The following is a 17,297-nucleotide window of genomic DNA, read 5'->3' on the forward strand; positions in this document are numbered from 1 at the left end:
AATGTTTAAGTCACTTTCTGAAAAAGAAATTTCCAGCTCATGGCAAGCTGAGAAACTAATGATACACTAATTGCTAGCAGCTGCACAAAGTTAAATCGAGAATTGCTAGATATAATATTTTGTTATCATCTCAAAGGTCTAGTTTTTAACTATAACTCTAGCAGACAGATGTCTGCTATGGGAGACACGCTGCTTCACAAGAAGGCATCATGCTTTACAGATTGGCTGTAAAAATATATTGCGTCAGAGGAATATTAAACTAATTCAAAAGTTTATCACAGTTTGTTGCACAAGAAGACAAATTCAGCTTTCTTCTTCTCTTTATCTACAGCTGTAATGTATCCAATTCTGATAGAAAAGAGAGGTACTAGAAAATGTACTAGAAGACAAATGATTGTCCAAGACTTAAAAGTCTTGGTCCAAAAGAGGAAAAGTAATGGGAATTTCCTAAGTACCTGGATTAATTTTAAAAATAGGAGCTGGGCTCCTAAACAGGTGTGAGTTTGGGAATATCTTGCCACACATAATTTCTCTGTGTGATCTGTTTCTATTCCCATAGCTTCTACTCCCATACAAACACTAGTTAGAGAAAGATCATTTAAACTACAGATCTGCATCTGGGGTCTAACCTTACACACCTTTTTCATTTCTATATGAAACAAGATATGTATGTGTTTATACATGCTACTCTCCTAACTGGTACCATTTCCTTATTATTTAGGATTACAAAAGAAAAAACAAAATATATATTAAACCAAGTCGCCACGTGGATCCTTTCACAACCGTTACTCTTGGCTGGCCAGATAACAGCGCTAATTCTAGTTTCCTCTGGTCCTGCGGTATGTGCATTTCCTGAAGGTTTTCCACCAACTTCTATTTCATGAGTATTAAACTCATCGTCATGTTAGACCAAGCTGTGAAAATCTGACTAGGGCATGGTTTAGTCTCTGCCTGGTTTTACAAAAGTTTGCCACTCGCTGTATATGAAGAACATCCCTCTGCCTTATTCTGGTTTTAACACCCACCTAATCATGGTCTATAATAATGCGTAGCACACAGCTCTGTCTTTTCCCAAAGGCGGCTCCTAGGTTTCAGTTTTTCAAGATCTGTCTATCCTAAGCCTTCACCCCCCCTAGTGAAGACCTAATTGCAAGTGACTTACACAGTTAAGCATTTGAAAGGTATGTGTCTCAATAAAACTGCAATAATTAGCATCAAACGTAATGCAAGAACATTTATGGCTGAAAACAGAACTGAGATTCAGAACATCTGTGTTCTGTCCTCGTATTTATCCCTGACCTCATATATTATTTTGAAGAAATCAGTTTGAACTCTGGTTACTCACTCCGTAAATTGGGTTAAGGAAACTCGTTTACTGTATAAAGCTCTTTGGAGCTGCTGTCGGGCAAGTCCTTTATGAGGGACATGGGATGTTACGATTATTCTAATAATAAAGGAAATGTTCGTGCAGGATCTTGCTGGCCTGAGTGGAATGAATGCGTGCAGCACCAGATAATCTTAACCAACCAACGAGAGGTGCAAATCCCACCTTCCTGCCTTCCTCCTCCAAAGTCAGCGGTGACTGTGAAGGTTACAGTCCAAAACCATGGGAATGAAGAGAAACAGGATGAGCAATGTCTCTATGTGACTGCAAAACAAGAACTACAGCTAGAAATCAGGTCTGTTTTCAAACCTTAGTGTTCACTATTTAATATTACTACTACACAAATCTAGGGCAAGGCCACAATTATCATTAATAATAATAGTAGTAATAATTTACTAATTGTTGTAAATCCAATTATTTATTACCATCAAAGGAATTAAAGACAATGGGTCTTGCTGCATTTTCCAGTTCACATTTCTGAACATAATCCTTTTATAAATTGCGTAATATTCTTCCCAAACCTCTTAGGCATTTTGACTCTCACTACCTCCTTTCAGTGCTGGAGATTTCCATATGCAAACCTCATTGAAATGACAGGAGTAAAAGTTGTAAGATATGTCTGAAATTCCTGCTAGGCACCCAGATACACATTACTGCTTTAAAAATCTGGTCTTCAGGAAGCTGGAACATCACTGGCATTTCGATGGTCTGTTAATATAATAATTTCAGGAGATTAGGTAGGCTTCACTTGAGAGCCTGAATGAGTTTTTGAACATAAAATAGCGTCTGGATTCTGCGCCTTAGTCATTGTTGAAAATGGAGATGAAGGTTCCTAAACCCCTTGCTTTAAAATGAAGTATTTCACTATTTGTGAGTCACGTCACCTGGACATATATCACAGGACTTTTGCAGATTTTCATTAAACAAGATTAAAACAACATCAAGGACTATGACATCTCATACAGTTACTGCCTGTAACTACTGCCTTACTTCCTTATAGGTGTGAGGCAAACTGCAAGCCAGTGAACGCTAGCGAGGAAGTTGTTTTGAGTGTCTCTGGACAGAAGGACTCCCAGGCCATATACTATAACTGGTATTTAGATAACACATTCCAAAACAAGGTGAGAGCATCAGATTTATCAGAAATACTGCACACACAAAAAATAAACATCTATTGTGAGGGAAAGCCATGTGGTCTCAGAGGGGGCACATGGGGGGCTTTGGAAACAGATCGAGGATTGAGGTACGGGGGAGCTACGTTTGAGAGTGGTTATAATGGAGGGCACCAAATTGCCACCCTGCTCCTGATACATTGCAACAGAAATCACAGCAAAGAGCGTCCACTGTCAAGTTTTCTTTTCTGTCTGATTTTCAGTCTGCGCCCCTCCCTCCAGCCTGTAGCCTGACTGGTTTCCGGCAGAACTCTTTGAATTTGCTTCAAAGCAACGCATCCATGTTGATAATGAACAGCTCCTTCTTGCAGACACACGGAGAAGCTTTTCAGATTAAAGTAACAGGTAGGGGCAAGCAGGGTTTTTTAGACTCCTTTGAGATAGCCTCTGCCATCCTGACATCATACTGACGTTACACGCACAGAGCCTCGCTGACAAGCAAGAAGTTAAATTATTCCACAAGTTGAGAGCTGTTACTTTACACGTGTTCTCTAAAATAATTAAGAACTATCTTTGTTCTGGGCTGTTGCACAACAGGACAAATTCAGTTATCTTACTGCAAGTTGTTAATGACTTCGTTAAGGCTCATCTGGCAATGATGTTATATTAAATACTTGATTAAATATTCCAGCTTTGCTTTACAATGCAAACACTACCATGTTTTTAATACTTCTTTTCCTCTTACGGCTTATTCAGTAGTGGGATTTCCCTTCTGATTAGGTACATAGCGATGCTTCTGGTGCCTGAACAAACCACATCATTGCTAGAATAGGTAAGAGTAATGTCTGCAGCTCGCTGCTGCCATGGCATGATTATCGCTGACGTTCTGCTCCCTCCACTCCCAGCAGTGACTCAGCGTGGCTACGGGGAGGACACCTACCTCTTGAGCACAGTGCCTCCGCCCCAGGTCCCCAGCTGCGCTGTGTCTCCCAGGGAGGGATCCGTGCTCACCACTTTCACAGTCTCCTGCAGCACTCCATGCTCAGTGGATTCATGCCAATCCAGGCAGCTCACATACTGCTTCTACCTGAACTCCAGTAAGTCCCGAGATGGATGGTTTGGCTGCTTCCCCATGTTTCTGGCAAGCACTGTTACTGACACTACCAAGAGCAAAGCCACAGCCTGCTTCTGCTCCTCGGAGAGTCTAAACATGAGTCAATCAGGCCTGCACAGAGCAAGCCTACAGCTCTCTGTTCTCAGAGAACAGGAGGTGTCTGTGTGAAATCTGGTAGGTAATCCCATCTTTCCTATTTCAGATTCTCTCTTGCACTGTGGCCCAGATCCTGAGCTCTTCCCAGTTTATCTTCCACTTGGAGAAGAGGAAAATAATTTCATTTTACACGTGACAATTACCATTAGCAACAACTTTGGTGATACAGTTCAAACTAACGCTTCAGTGAAGGTACGCAATACAAACACTTTATTCAAGTTCTCTCAAGTTGATATTTAATCTGTGATTCACTTTTGGAACTTCTTCCCATTTTGTACTTATTACATGCCTGTGACTGTGCAATACTCATTTCTGTATCTAACAGAGACTAATCTCTGTGGACTCAAGATAGTCAGAAGGTACTTCTGTTTTTTTTCTAAGACAGAATTTTAAAAGATGACCTATTTGGACATTGGGCAGCAGAGGTTGTATTTAGTGAGTCTGGAGTTACTCTCTGTAGGGCCCTGAAAACTCCTGCTTTTGTGCCAGTAGAGATCCTTATCAGGCCACTAAAACTCCATGTATTTCTCCATGCCTCACACTCAGCAGAGCTTCTTGTCACTGTGGTTTTTTTTGTGCAATACACAGGGTAAGGCTTTGGGTTGAATTAGAGTCTGTTTCCTCTTCTTCACAAATTTCTCAGCCAACTGGGTGGAATCAGACATCTTAAAAAGAGAGTAGTTTTTCATAGATTGAGATGGAATTGGGTTCTTTTCTTATATTTGGGCATTTCTAAAGATGGCCCATAGGATCTTAGAATGCAAACATCATTCTAAAGGGTGGTAACAGCAGCATGAGTCTGTTCCAGCTGTACAAGTCAATGACTCCAGTACGTAGTCAGCAGACCCAAGAGGACAGCAGAACTGCCTGGAGAATGTAATTGAAAATAAAACATGAAAAAATGGTAGCAGAGTTTTCTGTCCACTCTAGCTAGGCTGCCAATGAGATGACTGTGGGAACTGTTCAAAGATAACTGTAACAGTGTTAGCAAAGTTAATGCATTTCTGATTTCTTTATTAGGTTGGACACACAGATATGATCGATGGGAACCTGACCCTACAGGCCATTGTATCTGAGAAGGTAAACAGCATGCTAAAAGATGGGAACAACAGCATGAGTCTCTTCCAGCTGTTTAAGTCAGTAACCTCAGTCCTTAATCACGAGACCCAAGAGGAAAACTTTAACATATCTTTACAGACGGACACACGAAAAGAGGTCAGCCAGACACTTGTTTTCTTGCAGTACAATGCGATATAACTGACTCTTTGTATTCTTTGGCAGCTCTTAAGCAGTAAGAAGCTCATATATCACCTCCTCAATCAATGGAGATTTCAAGTTTCTGGTATCCACCTCTGTGTTTGGCACAGGTTTCAGCTATTTTTTACTACTTGCCCATGAAAAATAATAATATTAATAATAAAAATATATATATATATATCATCCATCAGTAAAATAATTCATTCTCAACTGTTAATGCAATAATTTAAACTTATTTGGATGGTCTTTTTAAGCTTAGAGGTAGCCTGATTTTGCACAAAATTTAAATGTTAATAAAATTGCCTCTCCTGCAGGAGAAATATCCTATCAAAATTTCCCTAAAAGTACTAGATGGCAGGTAATTTTAGTTTGTTTCTTTCGGCTACAAGCTTGTTTCAATTTTAAGCTGATATTTGTACAGTGCTTTGCATGCCTCAGATGTAAAGATCTAGAGAAATGCCATATAATCCTTCAATTGTGATTCATTATTTGACTAACGTCAATTATACATGGCTCTGCTTTCTCTGGAAGTTGCATTTACATAATAATTCACAGACATTAGTACAAAGTCTAAGAAGTAACTCCCCTTGCTATTAATGGATGTTAAGTGTATAAATTCTCTGTGTTGGGAGGTAACAAAACTCATGTAATTACACACTTAGTAAGGCAAGTGGCATCTTGTCAGGAGACCTAATATCAGTTCAAATGATCCTTGTTGTGGAGCCTTATTCTACCACAGAGTTTGCAGCAAGCCTCGCTGTCAATATAAAGCACTACTTGCTTAGTCTTCATTAGCATCTTATTCCTTTGCCTAATTATCCCTTTCCATCCCAAGCTGCGAGGGCTGATGCTGACAACTCTCTCTGCTGTTAACGTAACATCAGTGCAGACTGCTCTTCAGATGTCAGAAGTGTTGAAAGAAATCACTCACAGGAGTGAGGAGCTGTCTGCCTCTGCGCAGGTAAGATGCATCTCGCCTTCTGTCTCCTTACACCAACAGTATAGACACTGTTGCACCCCACTAACCTTGGAAGAGTTTCAGTGCCTTACAGGTACCTGTTCTTTGCTCTTTTTTTTTTTTGACTGTACTAGGATGTGTGCCTTGACCAGAAGGGAATACATTTTGCTGTTTTGAGTAAACAAATGTGGACCCACAGGGGTCGTCTCAGCAGTCACTACAATCCAGGGGATAAGTGGCTGGCAGTTATATTCTGTGATACATCTTTAAGATGAAAACCTTAACTTTTAGCAAAAAACAGGCTAGGATGTATATTTTATCTTGTAAAGCACTCTTAGAATCTTGAAGAAAAAGAACCCAGGAAGGTTTTCCTAGAATTACCCAGATTCATTGGTCCCTGATCCATGCACTGGCACAAAATGCACATAAACAAGCTGCCAGCGAGGCAGGAACAAGGCAGTACCTAAACGAATCAGGCACAAATGTTCAGATTGCCCTTGCAGAAGTATTTACTGAATCTTATCTGGCAATATGACACCGTTAGTAGACAATGCTATTTATGTGTAAGGAGTGAGCACATGGGAGGACAGAACAAACCATCACTGGGGACGTTTCACAAATACACCAGCAATAAGAAGAGCTGTCCCGATTTCTGACATATTGTACAGCTGCAGCCAGACAATGGCTTGGGAGCATGTCAGCAGTATGTGGTTACCTTTGGTGAGACAAGAGCATAGCTCAGTTTCAGCACTCACTCCACGCGAGGCTGCTAAGCACTTGCAGACTGTGGGAATGGACACGTCCAAGCTTGCAATGACTGTGTTTGGCTCCGTCACCCTGGGCTAAGTGCTGGCCAGTGCTTTCACAACCAATCGTCAGTCAGGGGCTGTGTTTTGGCACAAAATAAATACTGTAAGACTCATTCTTTGGCATTTAGCACAGCACAAGGCCAAAGGTGTCACTTGCTGGTAATCCAATAGGTTTTATGGAAACCAAGATTGAAATGTACGTGCACTTGACAATAGAGTTGGATCTCTGGAGTCACCACATAAAAGTACTACGTTATTGTGCATCTAAACTCTTCCTTGTCGCTGTGTTTGACAGACATATTTTCTTCAGATATTATCCATCTTTTCTACGGATTGAATCCATGGAAGCATGCTACATTTTTCACGTTAGCTGCGTTACGTGTTAGTATGCCATCTAGTACATCATCATTATTGGTGTTTCAGGTATTACCCCAGCAGAAATTATTACAGTAAAAGAGGTACAGCCACAAACAGTCCCATGGGATTACTTACACTGCAATACTCAGTAAAAGCCTCAATGACACGTCACTTCTGTCACTTGTAGTACCAAAACACTGAAACTTCTCCCTTTATTTCCCCTGCAGGTGGAAGCTAGCAACACACTAAAAGATGTAAGTGCTTCCTTGCTCACTGTAAACACAAAGGACAGCAGAGATGATCAGAAGCTAAAGGATGCAGCCAACTACCTATTTAACGCAGTGAGCAATGTCCTGCAAGCTTCCGTACAAACCAGAGCTGTGAACACTTCAGTGCCAGAGGCAGAACAGGTAATTTTGGTTTGGTCCAGTTTGTAGGGTCCTGTGGCAGAATATTTAACTTGCTTTAGAAGGTTTTTAAGAGTTTTGCTGCTTCATATTTTTAAATTGGCATTGGGTAGGGTTTATTATGACGACAGGATGGACTTGAATATCAAAGTAAACTTCTCCCCAGTTGGGCCTGTTAGAACAGTCTGCTAATGGGAATGATAGGAGCCTCTTAAGATTTGTTGCATTTAAAGCTGAACAGGACAGAGTGCTGGAGAACACTGGATCAGTGTAAGACCTCTAACGGAGGACAAGCAGACTGACTGCAGTAAGATTTTTTTTTTCTAGATCCGATTCTTTTCCCTCCTTTTGCCCCACAATTCAAGGAAGCCACAGCTAGTCGATATTTGTGATTGGTTCCACTACTTCAGAGCTGGAATCGGCTCTGGTTGCTGCTTACACTTCTTCAGAAAGCCCACTCTGATTTTCTATTCAGAATTATGCAATGTGTTTGTTTTGTCCTAGCCCTTCCTATTTATATGTAAACTGCCACAGTTGCCTTTGTGTGCTTCCTGGGCTGAATATACTTTGCTTTCATCTCTGCAAGAGAGTAGGGCATGATATAAATCTAACATGAGCGAAAAGGTTATGAACTGTTCAAACTCCCCCAGCATAACACCCTAATAACACATAACAAATAGGTAATTAGGTCTTATTTTTCAAGTGACTAAACATTAAAATGTGCAGTGAAAGAGCATTAATGTACACAAGTGCACAAACATCTTGCATGAAATTGATGTAATTTTTGTAGTCCTTCAAACTTCGATTTGTAGAAATTCTAAATATTAGAATTCCATTTACTGTAAGATATTTGTTTGCTGTATGCAATGTTCTCATGAGAGTTACAGAAGTTGAATTGCTGACAAGAATAATTTTCTCTGAGATTAAGAAGCTCATCACCAAGTTTGCCAGCTTTATAAGACACAGTAAAACCGGTATTTCCTCATAAAAAGAAGTAAGGGCAAATAACGTCCAAGTTGCTGATTCTGAGCAGCTGTGTTACAAGTCCCCTCCTCTAATCCTTTTCCAGAGTTCAGTGTCAAACCAGCTCCTGAATACAGTTGAAAATCTACAGAGTGCCCTTCTGTTTGGGAAGGAACCGGATGATGAACCCATGGTCTTTACCACTCATTCTGCCACCATGTATATAAACAGGTAACTGTAACAACACCCCCTAAATCCTGATAGTTACCCAAATTTTCCCCAAATATCCATTACATTATCCTTCAGTGAAACCACGCAACAAAATATTGTAGCATAATGACAGCTTCAACAGTGTGATGAGGCTGCCATTACTGACTATAGGAAGAACAGCTTGGACCCCAATTAACTTCAGTAAAGCCATCTTAGAAATTCTCATGCTGTGGCTTCTTTGACCAAGGGACAATTTACTGCTACTTCCTGGATCAGGCAGTAGCTGCTTACCTTTGAAAGTCTGTGGAAATCTCAGTCAGTCAAGTTCTTTTCTTCTTTTCCATGTTGCCAATAATGACACGTTATACAGAACTGTAACCAGTCTGGCAGGAACAAATACAATCATGAGGAGCCTGATAAGCATTCTCCATTGCCTATAATTATCCCCAAATTGTTCCTTGAGAGCCCATTTTTCATCCACATTTAACTCTGCGTAAAAATCAAGAGCATGTTCACACAAAGACCAGGTGTATCTTTTGCATAAGTACACCTAAGTAGGTACACCTCCACATCCAGATATGCCAATTCCACCCCTTTTTTGGGTGATATATAGTAGTGTTACGTGGAGTACAACATCAGGGAAAATGCACTAAGTAGTTACTGGCAGAGTTAGAAATAGTTTCCCACGTACGTTATACTAATGAAGCGAGAAAATTTTTTTCTAGATTTGAAATCCATACATGATTCTTTTCTTTTCTTTTTTTTTTTTTTTTCCAATCTGTTCTGCTTGTGTTCAACCCTAACTGGACTGGACAGATTACAGACAGAAAGCCTGGATGGTACAGCCATTAATATCTCCAATTCCAGCTCTGCCAGCTTTGTTCTTCCAACAGCTTCCTCTCTCAGTGTTTCAGGAATTGATGATGATACAGTGGATATAAGGGCAAGTAAACAGCTTTTATCTGACTCAATCTGATCTACAACTTACTTTCTTGGTCTAGTGGTTTTAGACTCCTTTTACAGTGAGCATACAAGCACACAAATCATCCCTCCAGTCATTACAAGAACATTATTTGAAATATTTTTCTTGTCAAAGAAGCCTTCTCTTATCTTAATTGCATGAAGTTGGTTGAGCAAGCTGAGGAGGACTGAAAGCTTAAACTCCCCATCCCATTATCCCCTCACGTACACTCCTGATTCCTACCTGGATGCTTAGAGAAGGTGATAGAATCAATACTACATACTTATTTGCTCTCTTTGTTTACAACCAGCGCTCTGAGGAGGACGCAACAGCTCAGAGTCAATATCACGATTAAAATCAACAGGCAGCTGTCCTCTTTCATCCCAGGTAGAAACAAACAAGTCTGAGGCACTCAGACCATGCAGGAGACATGAGGTCTGTGCATGTCCTGATGATAGCACATCCCTGATCTGAATTAGGAGACTTTGTTTTTTTCCCTCAGAACAAGAGATTGCATACTATTGTGATGTTTTTCTAATAGATTTTCTAAAGGCCTCTCAGGTTGATTTGACACTCTGAGGACACTCCTACAATACCGGTAAAACATACACTTTTTTCATTCTGTCTTTTCCAGCTCTGTTTAAACACGTCCAGAACCCCCTTATATCAGTGGAATACTGAAAGTGTCTTACCTGAGCATTAGGAGAGGCTCCTGAATCCTCTCATTGAAATGATGACTCTGACACGCTCTTTTATGCATTGCTGTCACAGGAGAAATAGATTTTTGTTCCTAATGCCAAGAGGAGTGCCGCAGCTTTGACAGAGTTACTTGCAAAGAGGCTATGCAATTGCATTTTGATATCTGGTATCTAAAAGACAAAATGGTTACAATGAATGGAAACCCATAAACAGTGTTGTACACATCACCTTTCAGAATCCAAATCACTTTCAAGGTTTGCGTTTGGCCTATCACAGAGCTAAGGCAGGTATTTAAATCTGGATGCAGGCTCCCTATGAGTACTGTTTGGGTGTCTGAGTTCAAGCCATATCTTTTCAGCAATTTAGACATATTAATATAATATATTAATATTATATTAATATTATAAATATATAATGGATATATAAATATAATGAAATCTTACCAATAGCTCAAAGCTGATTCTTAATGTCTTGCTAATAGATGGTGAGCTTTGCCGTGAATCCCTTTTTCTCCAGCGACACCAGCTTTGACATCAGTGGAACAGTGGGAGGTTTAAGCCTTACTGGTCTGGATGGCTTGATCATACCAGTCAGCAATCTCAAAGAAAACATTGAGGTAAACCCACTATTTTCTATCCCTATCCCTTTTTCCCCTTTTTCTGTTTACAGTCATTTGTGCTACCATCCTCTGTAAGGTGACTACAAACTGTGGTACTGTGTTCACTACAACATATCATGGGATCATGGGTGCCTGCATTTATGATGGAGGGATTTGTTTGATTTTAAGAATAAAATAACAAAAAGGGTCAGGAAAAATTACTCCAGACTACAGTCATCCCAAAACACAATGTCATGGATGTCAACATCCAACAAGGCAGTACACACATATTACTCCTGTTTGGGCTTCCTAGCCCATGTATAAACTTACATTTATATAGTTCATATATGCGCTTCATGTAGCCGGTATTTCAGTTATAACCTCAGCTCTTACTTACAAAATGCACCAAGGATCACAGACCTTGTGACGAACCTATGTGGATTTGAAAGGGATTTTTCAGAGGTTAGCTGACAGTATCAAGACAATCATTTTGAAGACAGTATTTTTGTTGGCCATACTTTCCTCATATTATTAAAAAAGATTTTCTAGTGTGTGGCTGTATTGTGCTTATAGATAAAAATAGAAGCAACATGCTTTTCTGTATTTGAAGCTATGTCTTTCTGTTTAAAACCAGATAACGTTACCAAGGCATTCTGCAACTCAGGAAAATAGGATTCTATTGAATCTGGGCAATTTTAGCACTTTCCAAGTCAACGTCACCTCAGAAAACACATCTACAGTGATTTACCTGGAATGTGAACAAGATGTTCCACTAATACTCTACTTAGGGTATGGTTATCGCCCTAATGAAACTAACTATGACCTGAAAAATCATCTGTTCTGTAACAAAACTACTGGAGGTAAGACAACTTGCCGTTTACCCATAGCTTGGGCATTCTGGGCTTATGGAACCAAAAGACAGAGCTCTGTGCGTGGTCACTACCCACGGCAAGTTAAGGGCACCCAACATGGACGATGTGGAGGGCTCATCCACCGCTTTACAGGGTCAGCACATCTATATACTTGCAGAATGAGCCCTGACCATAAGTTCAGACATCTATCTTAAAAGAAAGGTCTCAAAGGAGTTCCAATCTGTCATGCTACCGGAGCAAAGAGTGGGATGCTTTGAACAGTGAGCTGCTAGGGATTATTTGATACCTGTTTCTTTCATTTTGTTCTGTTTGTTTATTATATGCAACACAGCTGTATTCCAAATTAACATTGAAACTAAAATATTTATGTTCAAGGTGAGACAAACACCTGGGTTCTTAGCCCAGCAGAACTCATTTTTGGAGAGGGAACTTACTACTTCACGGTTTTACAAGATATGGGACTAGATTCCACAGCCCATGACAGGCTAACTATAGCTGTCACTTGCTTCGCATCCCGCTGTGTATTTTGGGATGAGCAGCAGGGGAACTGGAACAGCCATGGATGTCAGGTAAGTAGAGAGAAACATAGCAATGTTTATATTATTTACTTCAAAGCCAGCCCTTATAACTCTCATCTTGTAGTAAAATGATGGCATTGATCTCACACCATAAAATAACATCATTCTGAGATGTTTTAATAAAATCGAGAAGTGAAGGTTAGTCCAGGATGGCTAAATTTCAAATGACATTTCCATTAAACTTCTTGGGATATGCTTATAGATAAGGAGAAACCAAACTATTCTGACAAGTCTGTATCATATTGTGAATGCCTATTTCTGGCTAGACATTGGAATTAATATTCCTGATTGGAATGGGAACAATTCATTCCTGTATTGCAGTTCTCCATACTAATGTACCCATCCCAGCACTGTCTTTTCATTTGCTTGGTAAGTTTTCTTATACTTTGAAGCCAAATGTTTTATCCAGAAATTTTTCTGGTTTTCAGGTAGGACCAAAAACAAGTCCTAGGAACACGCAGTGCCTCTGCAACCATCTGACCTTCTTTGGGAGCTCCTTCTTTGTCATACCCAATGCCATTGATGTTAGCAAAACCGCACAGCTATTTGGTACATTTGTGGACAACCCTGTGGTGGTGACCACTGTAGGATGTATCTTTCTGATATATGTGCTTGTAGTTGTTTGGGCTCGAAGGAAAGACATCCAGGATGATGCCAAAGTAAGTCTTCAGCTACTAATGACTGAAAGTATTTAGGCCGATTCCCTCTTTGCCCAGCCTATTTTAACAGAAGTCTTCAACCAACCCTACTCCCTTCCCTTTGCATAGCTCACAAGATGACCAGTTCCTATCCCCAGCTTTAATGCATCCATACTTACCAAACTGCTAACACACCGCTGGTATTGTGTCACTCTGCAGGTGAAAATCACAGTACTGGAAGACAATGACCCCTTTGCTCAGTATCGTTATCTTGTGACAGTTTTCACAGGACACCGCCGTGGGGCAGCCACAACCTCCCAGGTACCAATGGCACTGTGCAGGGAGAGCTCATGCACTCACTTAGAGAACTGGAGACATAAAGGAGCACGCAAATGCAATTTCTAAGCCAGAAAGTCCTTAGAAAGCAGGGGGAGTATTTCAGAGGAATAATCATATACAGGATTCTGAGATGTGCAAGTCTTCATTTTGCCATCTTACTCTCCAGGTGACTCTCACCCTCTATGGACTCGAAGGAGAGAGTGAGCCACACCATCTAACTGATCCTGATACGCCAGTCTTTGAACGTGGAGGAGTGGATGTTTTCCTGCTCTGTACCCTTTTCCCTCTTGGGGAATTGCAGAGTATTCGACTGTGGCATGATAATTCAGGGGACAATCCATCCTGGTAAGCGTATGCAGGGAAATAATAAAGATTCAAAAATATTTTTACAATGACAATAGTTTTCCTTTCCTAGCACTTACAAATTACCCATTCTACAGTTCTAGAAAGGAAGTTTCTCTTTTTTTTTTTTTTTCAGAATGAACAGATCAATTCATAATCTAAACTGCAGGTCCATGAGTGCTTCCCATATTCTGCATCAGTATATACCCCTACTACAACCCGATTCTGTGCTAGAGCAAGACTTTCATCAAACACTGTAGAAGCTATTAAACAAAATCGAGGCACTATGATCAGATGGGAGCTGTAACATGCTCTGGATTAGGTCACCAACCTGAGTACTCAGAGGAACATTTTTCTGGGGCACTATGCTGTGTGCTCTGTGCCTTACAGCTTACACACAGCCTAAAATGTCAAAGGCCAGAGGTTGTCCTCCATGGTCCTGTTGAGTCCTGAATTTCAGAGCACTCAGTTACACGTGAATGTGACCTGCATGTTCTCCCTACAGGTATGTGAATCGAGTAGTGGTCCAGGACCTTGCATGGGACCAGAAATGGTACTTCCTCTGTAACTCCTGGCTAGCCATTGATATCGGAGAATGCGTCCTAGATAAAGTGTTCCCAGTAGCTACAGAACAGGACATGAAGCAGTTCAGGTAACGTCTGCTTTATGGCCTTTTTGCTCTTAATAGCAATCAGTCTAGAAAAGCAAGTATGCAAAGATAACTCCCTAGACAAAAATGAAAACAGGGAGGTCTTTCAAAAGGCTCCCGAAGGGCTCTGAACAAGGAGAAAAGGAAGGATAGTTAACACAGTCTGACTGTTACTCTAGCAGGTATACCACACTGGAAATGTTGGCGTTAAAGAAGGATAGCTGGACAGACATACGGAAACCCAACCATCTTAAGTGTAATTTGCCTAGAAATGTATATAGGTACTTCATGACTAGCTTCACCACCATGGTGTGGCCAGGAGGAAAGGCCATAAAGCAGCCACGTAAATCAAGCCATGGTATTTGATAATTTCTCATAGTTAGTATTTCTTCTGACAGTGCCAACAGGCGTGAACAGGTCAGGACCCTGAACTACAGCTTTATTCTTCCCTCTCCTTTCTAAGCACTCTTGATTTCCCCTTCCTCTTCCCAGCAATCTGTTTTTCATGAAGACCTCCAAGGGTTTCCAGGATGGGCACATCTGGTACTCAGTTTTCAGCCGCTCCCCGCGAAGCTCCTTCACACGAGCCCAGCGCGTGTCGTGCTGCTTCTCGCTGCTGCTCTGCACCATGCTGACCAGCATCATGTTCTGGGGGGTGCCAAAGGATCCAGCCGAGCAGAAAATGGATCTGGGTAACAACCATTGTCATTGCTTGGGCAGGAAAATACAGAGACGGCAAAATCTAGAAGCAGGACAGTTGAACAAACAGGCTTTTTCACAAGATACAGACCTGATGGTTCCTGAGGTTATTTTTTACTCTTTCTCTCTGTTTGATCTTGACAGGGAAGATTGAGTTCACATGGCAGGAGGTGATGATTGGCTTTGAGAGCTCCCTCCTCATGTTCCCCATCAACCTGCTCATTGTGCAGATCTTCAGGAACGTACGATCCCGGCCAGCCACGCAGGGCAGAGAGAAGAAGCCGGGAAAGAATGGCCGGGTGTCTCCGAGCCTACCTCCCACCCCACAGGTCACCCAGGCCGTCTCGCTGACTCCAGAGGCTGTGACAAAGGTAAGTCCCTGGGGCTGCTCCCCAGTGAGTCCTGCACTGCCCTCTGCTGCCATGCACTACTTGACATCTCCAGCTGAACAGCAGAAATCTTCCGTCAAATGACTTTTAAATTGTCTGAAGCGACAAGCCAAACAAGCTTTGGTGCAAAGCACTCGATTACGCATCTACACAGCCATGGATGAGCACAGGAGGCATCCACCTTCAGAGTGTATTCCACGTGTAGGGAATCCTCATCTTCAGCAAGATCTGCCTCTGTACATCCCAGACTCTAGCACAATTAAGATGTGTGTTCAAAATCACTGTGTTCAGGGGTTAACAGCAAACATCAAGCAAGGCAGTGAAGATAAAGCATATCATGCACCCAGTCTTCCTCCACTTAGATCCTCAGGCGGGTAAGCTGCATTTCTGAGTCCTGAAAACTGTCTTGCTGAGCTTGTTGAAATCTGCCTGCCACTTCCAGCCCTGTAGGATGTGTTGTCCTTATCCATTCTGTGGATTTTAGCAATTGATGCAGCTCCCAGCCAGTGGTGCCTTCTGAAAACATCAGCTTAAGTCACTGCAGCCCGAGTCACTGCTGTGTTGCTGCTGTCTTTTGTAGGACATTAGAAGAATTGCCAACTCACTCTTTAAAGCCCTGAAGACTCCATCACTCACCTCAGTATCAGATCTTGGAAAATCAACTAATATCAACACGCTTTTGGCATTGGTTGAGGACATCATCTGCCACCAGAACAGAGCTGGGCAAGAGTTTTACGATGAGAGCAAAAAGAAGGATGACCCTATAATTGTGACACTAGGTGCTACGGATATACCAGGTAAACAACACAGGGTGACACACCTACTGAAACCTTTTAGTGAAATTGATGGTGACACTGGATGTGAGGACCCAAGCTTTTATATTCTGACTCAAAGGCAATTACAGAATCACAGCATAGCTGAGGCTGGAAGGGACCTCTACAGGTCGTCTAGTCCACCACGCTGCTCAGAGCAGGGCTGGCTGGAGCAGGTTGCCCAAGACCATGTCCAGCTGGATGTCAAGTATCTCCAAGGGTGGAAACTCCACAACTCCTCTGAGCAACCTGTCCCAGTGTTCAACCACCTGTGCAATAAAAAAGCTTTTCTTAGGTTCAGATGGAATCTCCTGTGTTTTAATTTGTGCCCATTGTCTCGTCCTTTCACTGTGCACCATTTACCACCCAGCTGAGTGAAGACACTGAAATCTCTTTCTTTTGCTGTAAATGAAATGTTAGCTATCAGCCTGGTTTCAGAGTTGGATCAGTATCTAGTAGCATCAAGACTCACAAATATGAGTTGTTTCGCAGTCATTTTGTCCTGCCTGTTTTTTCTATTATTGGCCTTGTGCTGTTGCTCCTTTCAGTCTGACTCTTAACTTAGGCATTGATTTATTTTCAATTAAACAGTAATATAAATAATATGTGAACAATATAATAAATAATATATGAACAGTGAACAATCCCACTGATTTCATGAAGACATACATTTGGCTTTCCCAATGAGTATTTGAAGCTACAAAATGCAAAGGTAAATTACGAACAAATTAACACTTGATCTTATCCGACTTTGCTACTGAGGTTTTAGGACTTCTGTCTTACGAAGTTACCTACTGGCAACTGTTCCAGTCCATTCCAGCAGAAGAGTGCTAAGGCTCTAGTAATAAAGCTGCATTACATGTCCTTTTAAATGTCGCTTTGTCACATTCATAATCTTGGGCCCTAATTTTTAAACCCTTTGTACTGAACAGTATTTTAATCTAGGGATAGCCATGCTGATTTTCTCTCTCTTTTTTTTTTTTTTAATTCTTTA

The 17,297-nt window shown here is 41.2% G+C and overlaps 3 protein-coding genes across 4 annotated transcripts in view; 2 read left to right on the top strand and 1 right to left on the bottom strand.

The window, feature by feature from the left end:
- BCO1 (beta-carotene oxygenase 1) overlaps nt 1–10,509 on the bottom strand; it is a 46,419-nt gene extending 35,910 nt beyond the window's left edge. For both annotated transcript variants that reach the window (XM_080552472.1, XM_080552473.1), the window contains exons 1-2: nt 10,381–10,509; nt 9,019–9,110 (exon numbers count right to left, since the gene is read on the bottom strand). The gene's annotated coding sequence lies outside the window, so the exon portion shown is untranslated. The remainder of the gene's footprint in view (nt 1–9,018; nt 9,111–10,380) is intronic.
- The window catches only part of LOC308176359 (polycystin-1-like protein 2), a 40,863-nt gene that overhangs the window by 12,344 nt on the left and 11,222 nt on the right, over nt 1–17,297 (top strand). The window contains exons 10-25 of the mRNA XM_080551983.1: nt 722–831; nt 1,386–1,679; nt 2,385–2,505; nt 2,760–2,901; nt 3,402–3,772; nt 4,787–4,981; nt 10,869–11,003; nt 11,620–11,845; nt 12,233–12,504; nt 12,702–13,094; nt 13,293–13,394; nt 13,579–13,757; nt 14,260–14,406; nt 14,896–15,095; nt 15,247–15,473; nt 16,072–16,672. Of these exons, the coding sequence (XP_080408109.1) occupies nt 722–831; nt 1,386–1,679; nt 2,385–2,505; nt 2,760–2,901; nt 3,402–3,772; nt 4,787–4,981; nt 10,869–11,003; nt 11,620–11,845; nt 12,233–12,504; nt 12,702–13,094; nt 13,293–13,394; nt 13,579–13,757; nt 14,260–14,406; nt 14,896–15,095; nt 15,247–15,473; nt 16,072–16,672 (3,715 nt within the window). The remainder of the gene's footprint in view (nt 1–721; nt 832–1,385; nt 1,680–2,384; nt 2,506–2,759; nt 2,902–3,401; nt 3,773–4,786; nt 4,982–10,868; nt 11,004–11,619; nt 11,846–12,232; nt 12,505–12,701; nt 13,095–13,292; nt 13,395–13,578; nt 13,758–14,259; nt 14,407–14,895; nt 15,096–15,246; nt 15,474–16,071; nt 16,673–17,297) is intronic.
- LOC308176566 (polycystin-1-like protein 2) lies at nt 4,655–10,381 on the top strand. Its single transcript, XM_080552495.1, has 4 exons — nt 4,655–5,984; nt 7,375–7,557; nt 8,624–8,748; nt 9,544–10,381. The coding sequence occupies exons 1-4, from the start codon at nt 5,871–5,873 to the stop codon at nt 9,701–9,703; spliced, it is 582 nt and encodes a 193-aa protein (XP_080408621.1). The 5' UTR covers nt 4,655–5,870; the 3' UTR covers nt 9,704–10,381.

This window comes from Anser brachyrhynchus (assembly GCF_964034855.1).
Source record: "Anser brachyrhynchus genome assembly, chromosome: 12".
NCBI classification, from domain to species: Eukaryota; Metazoa; Chordata; class Aves; order Anseriformes; family Anatidae; genus Anser; species Anser brachyrhynchus.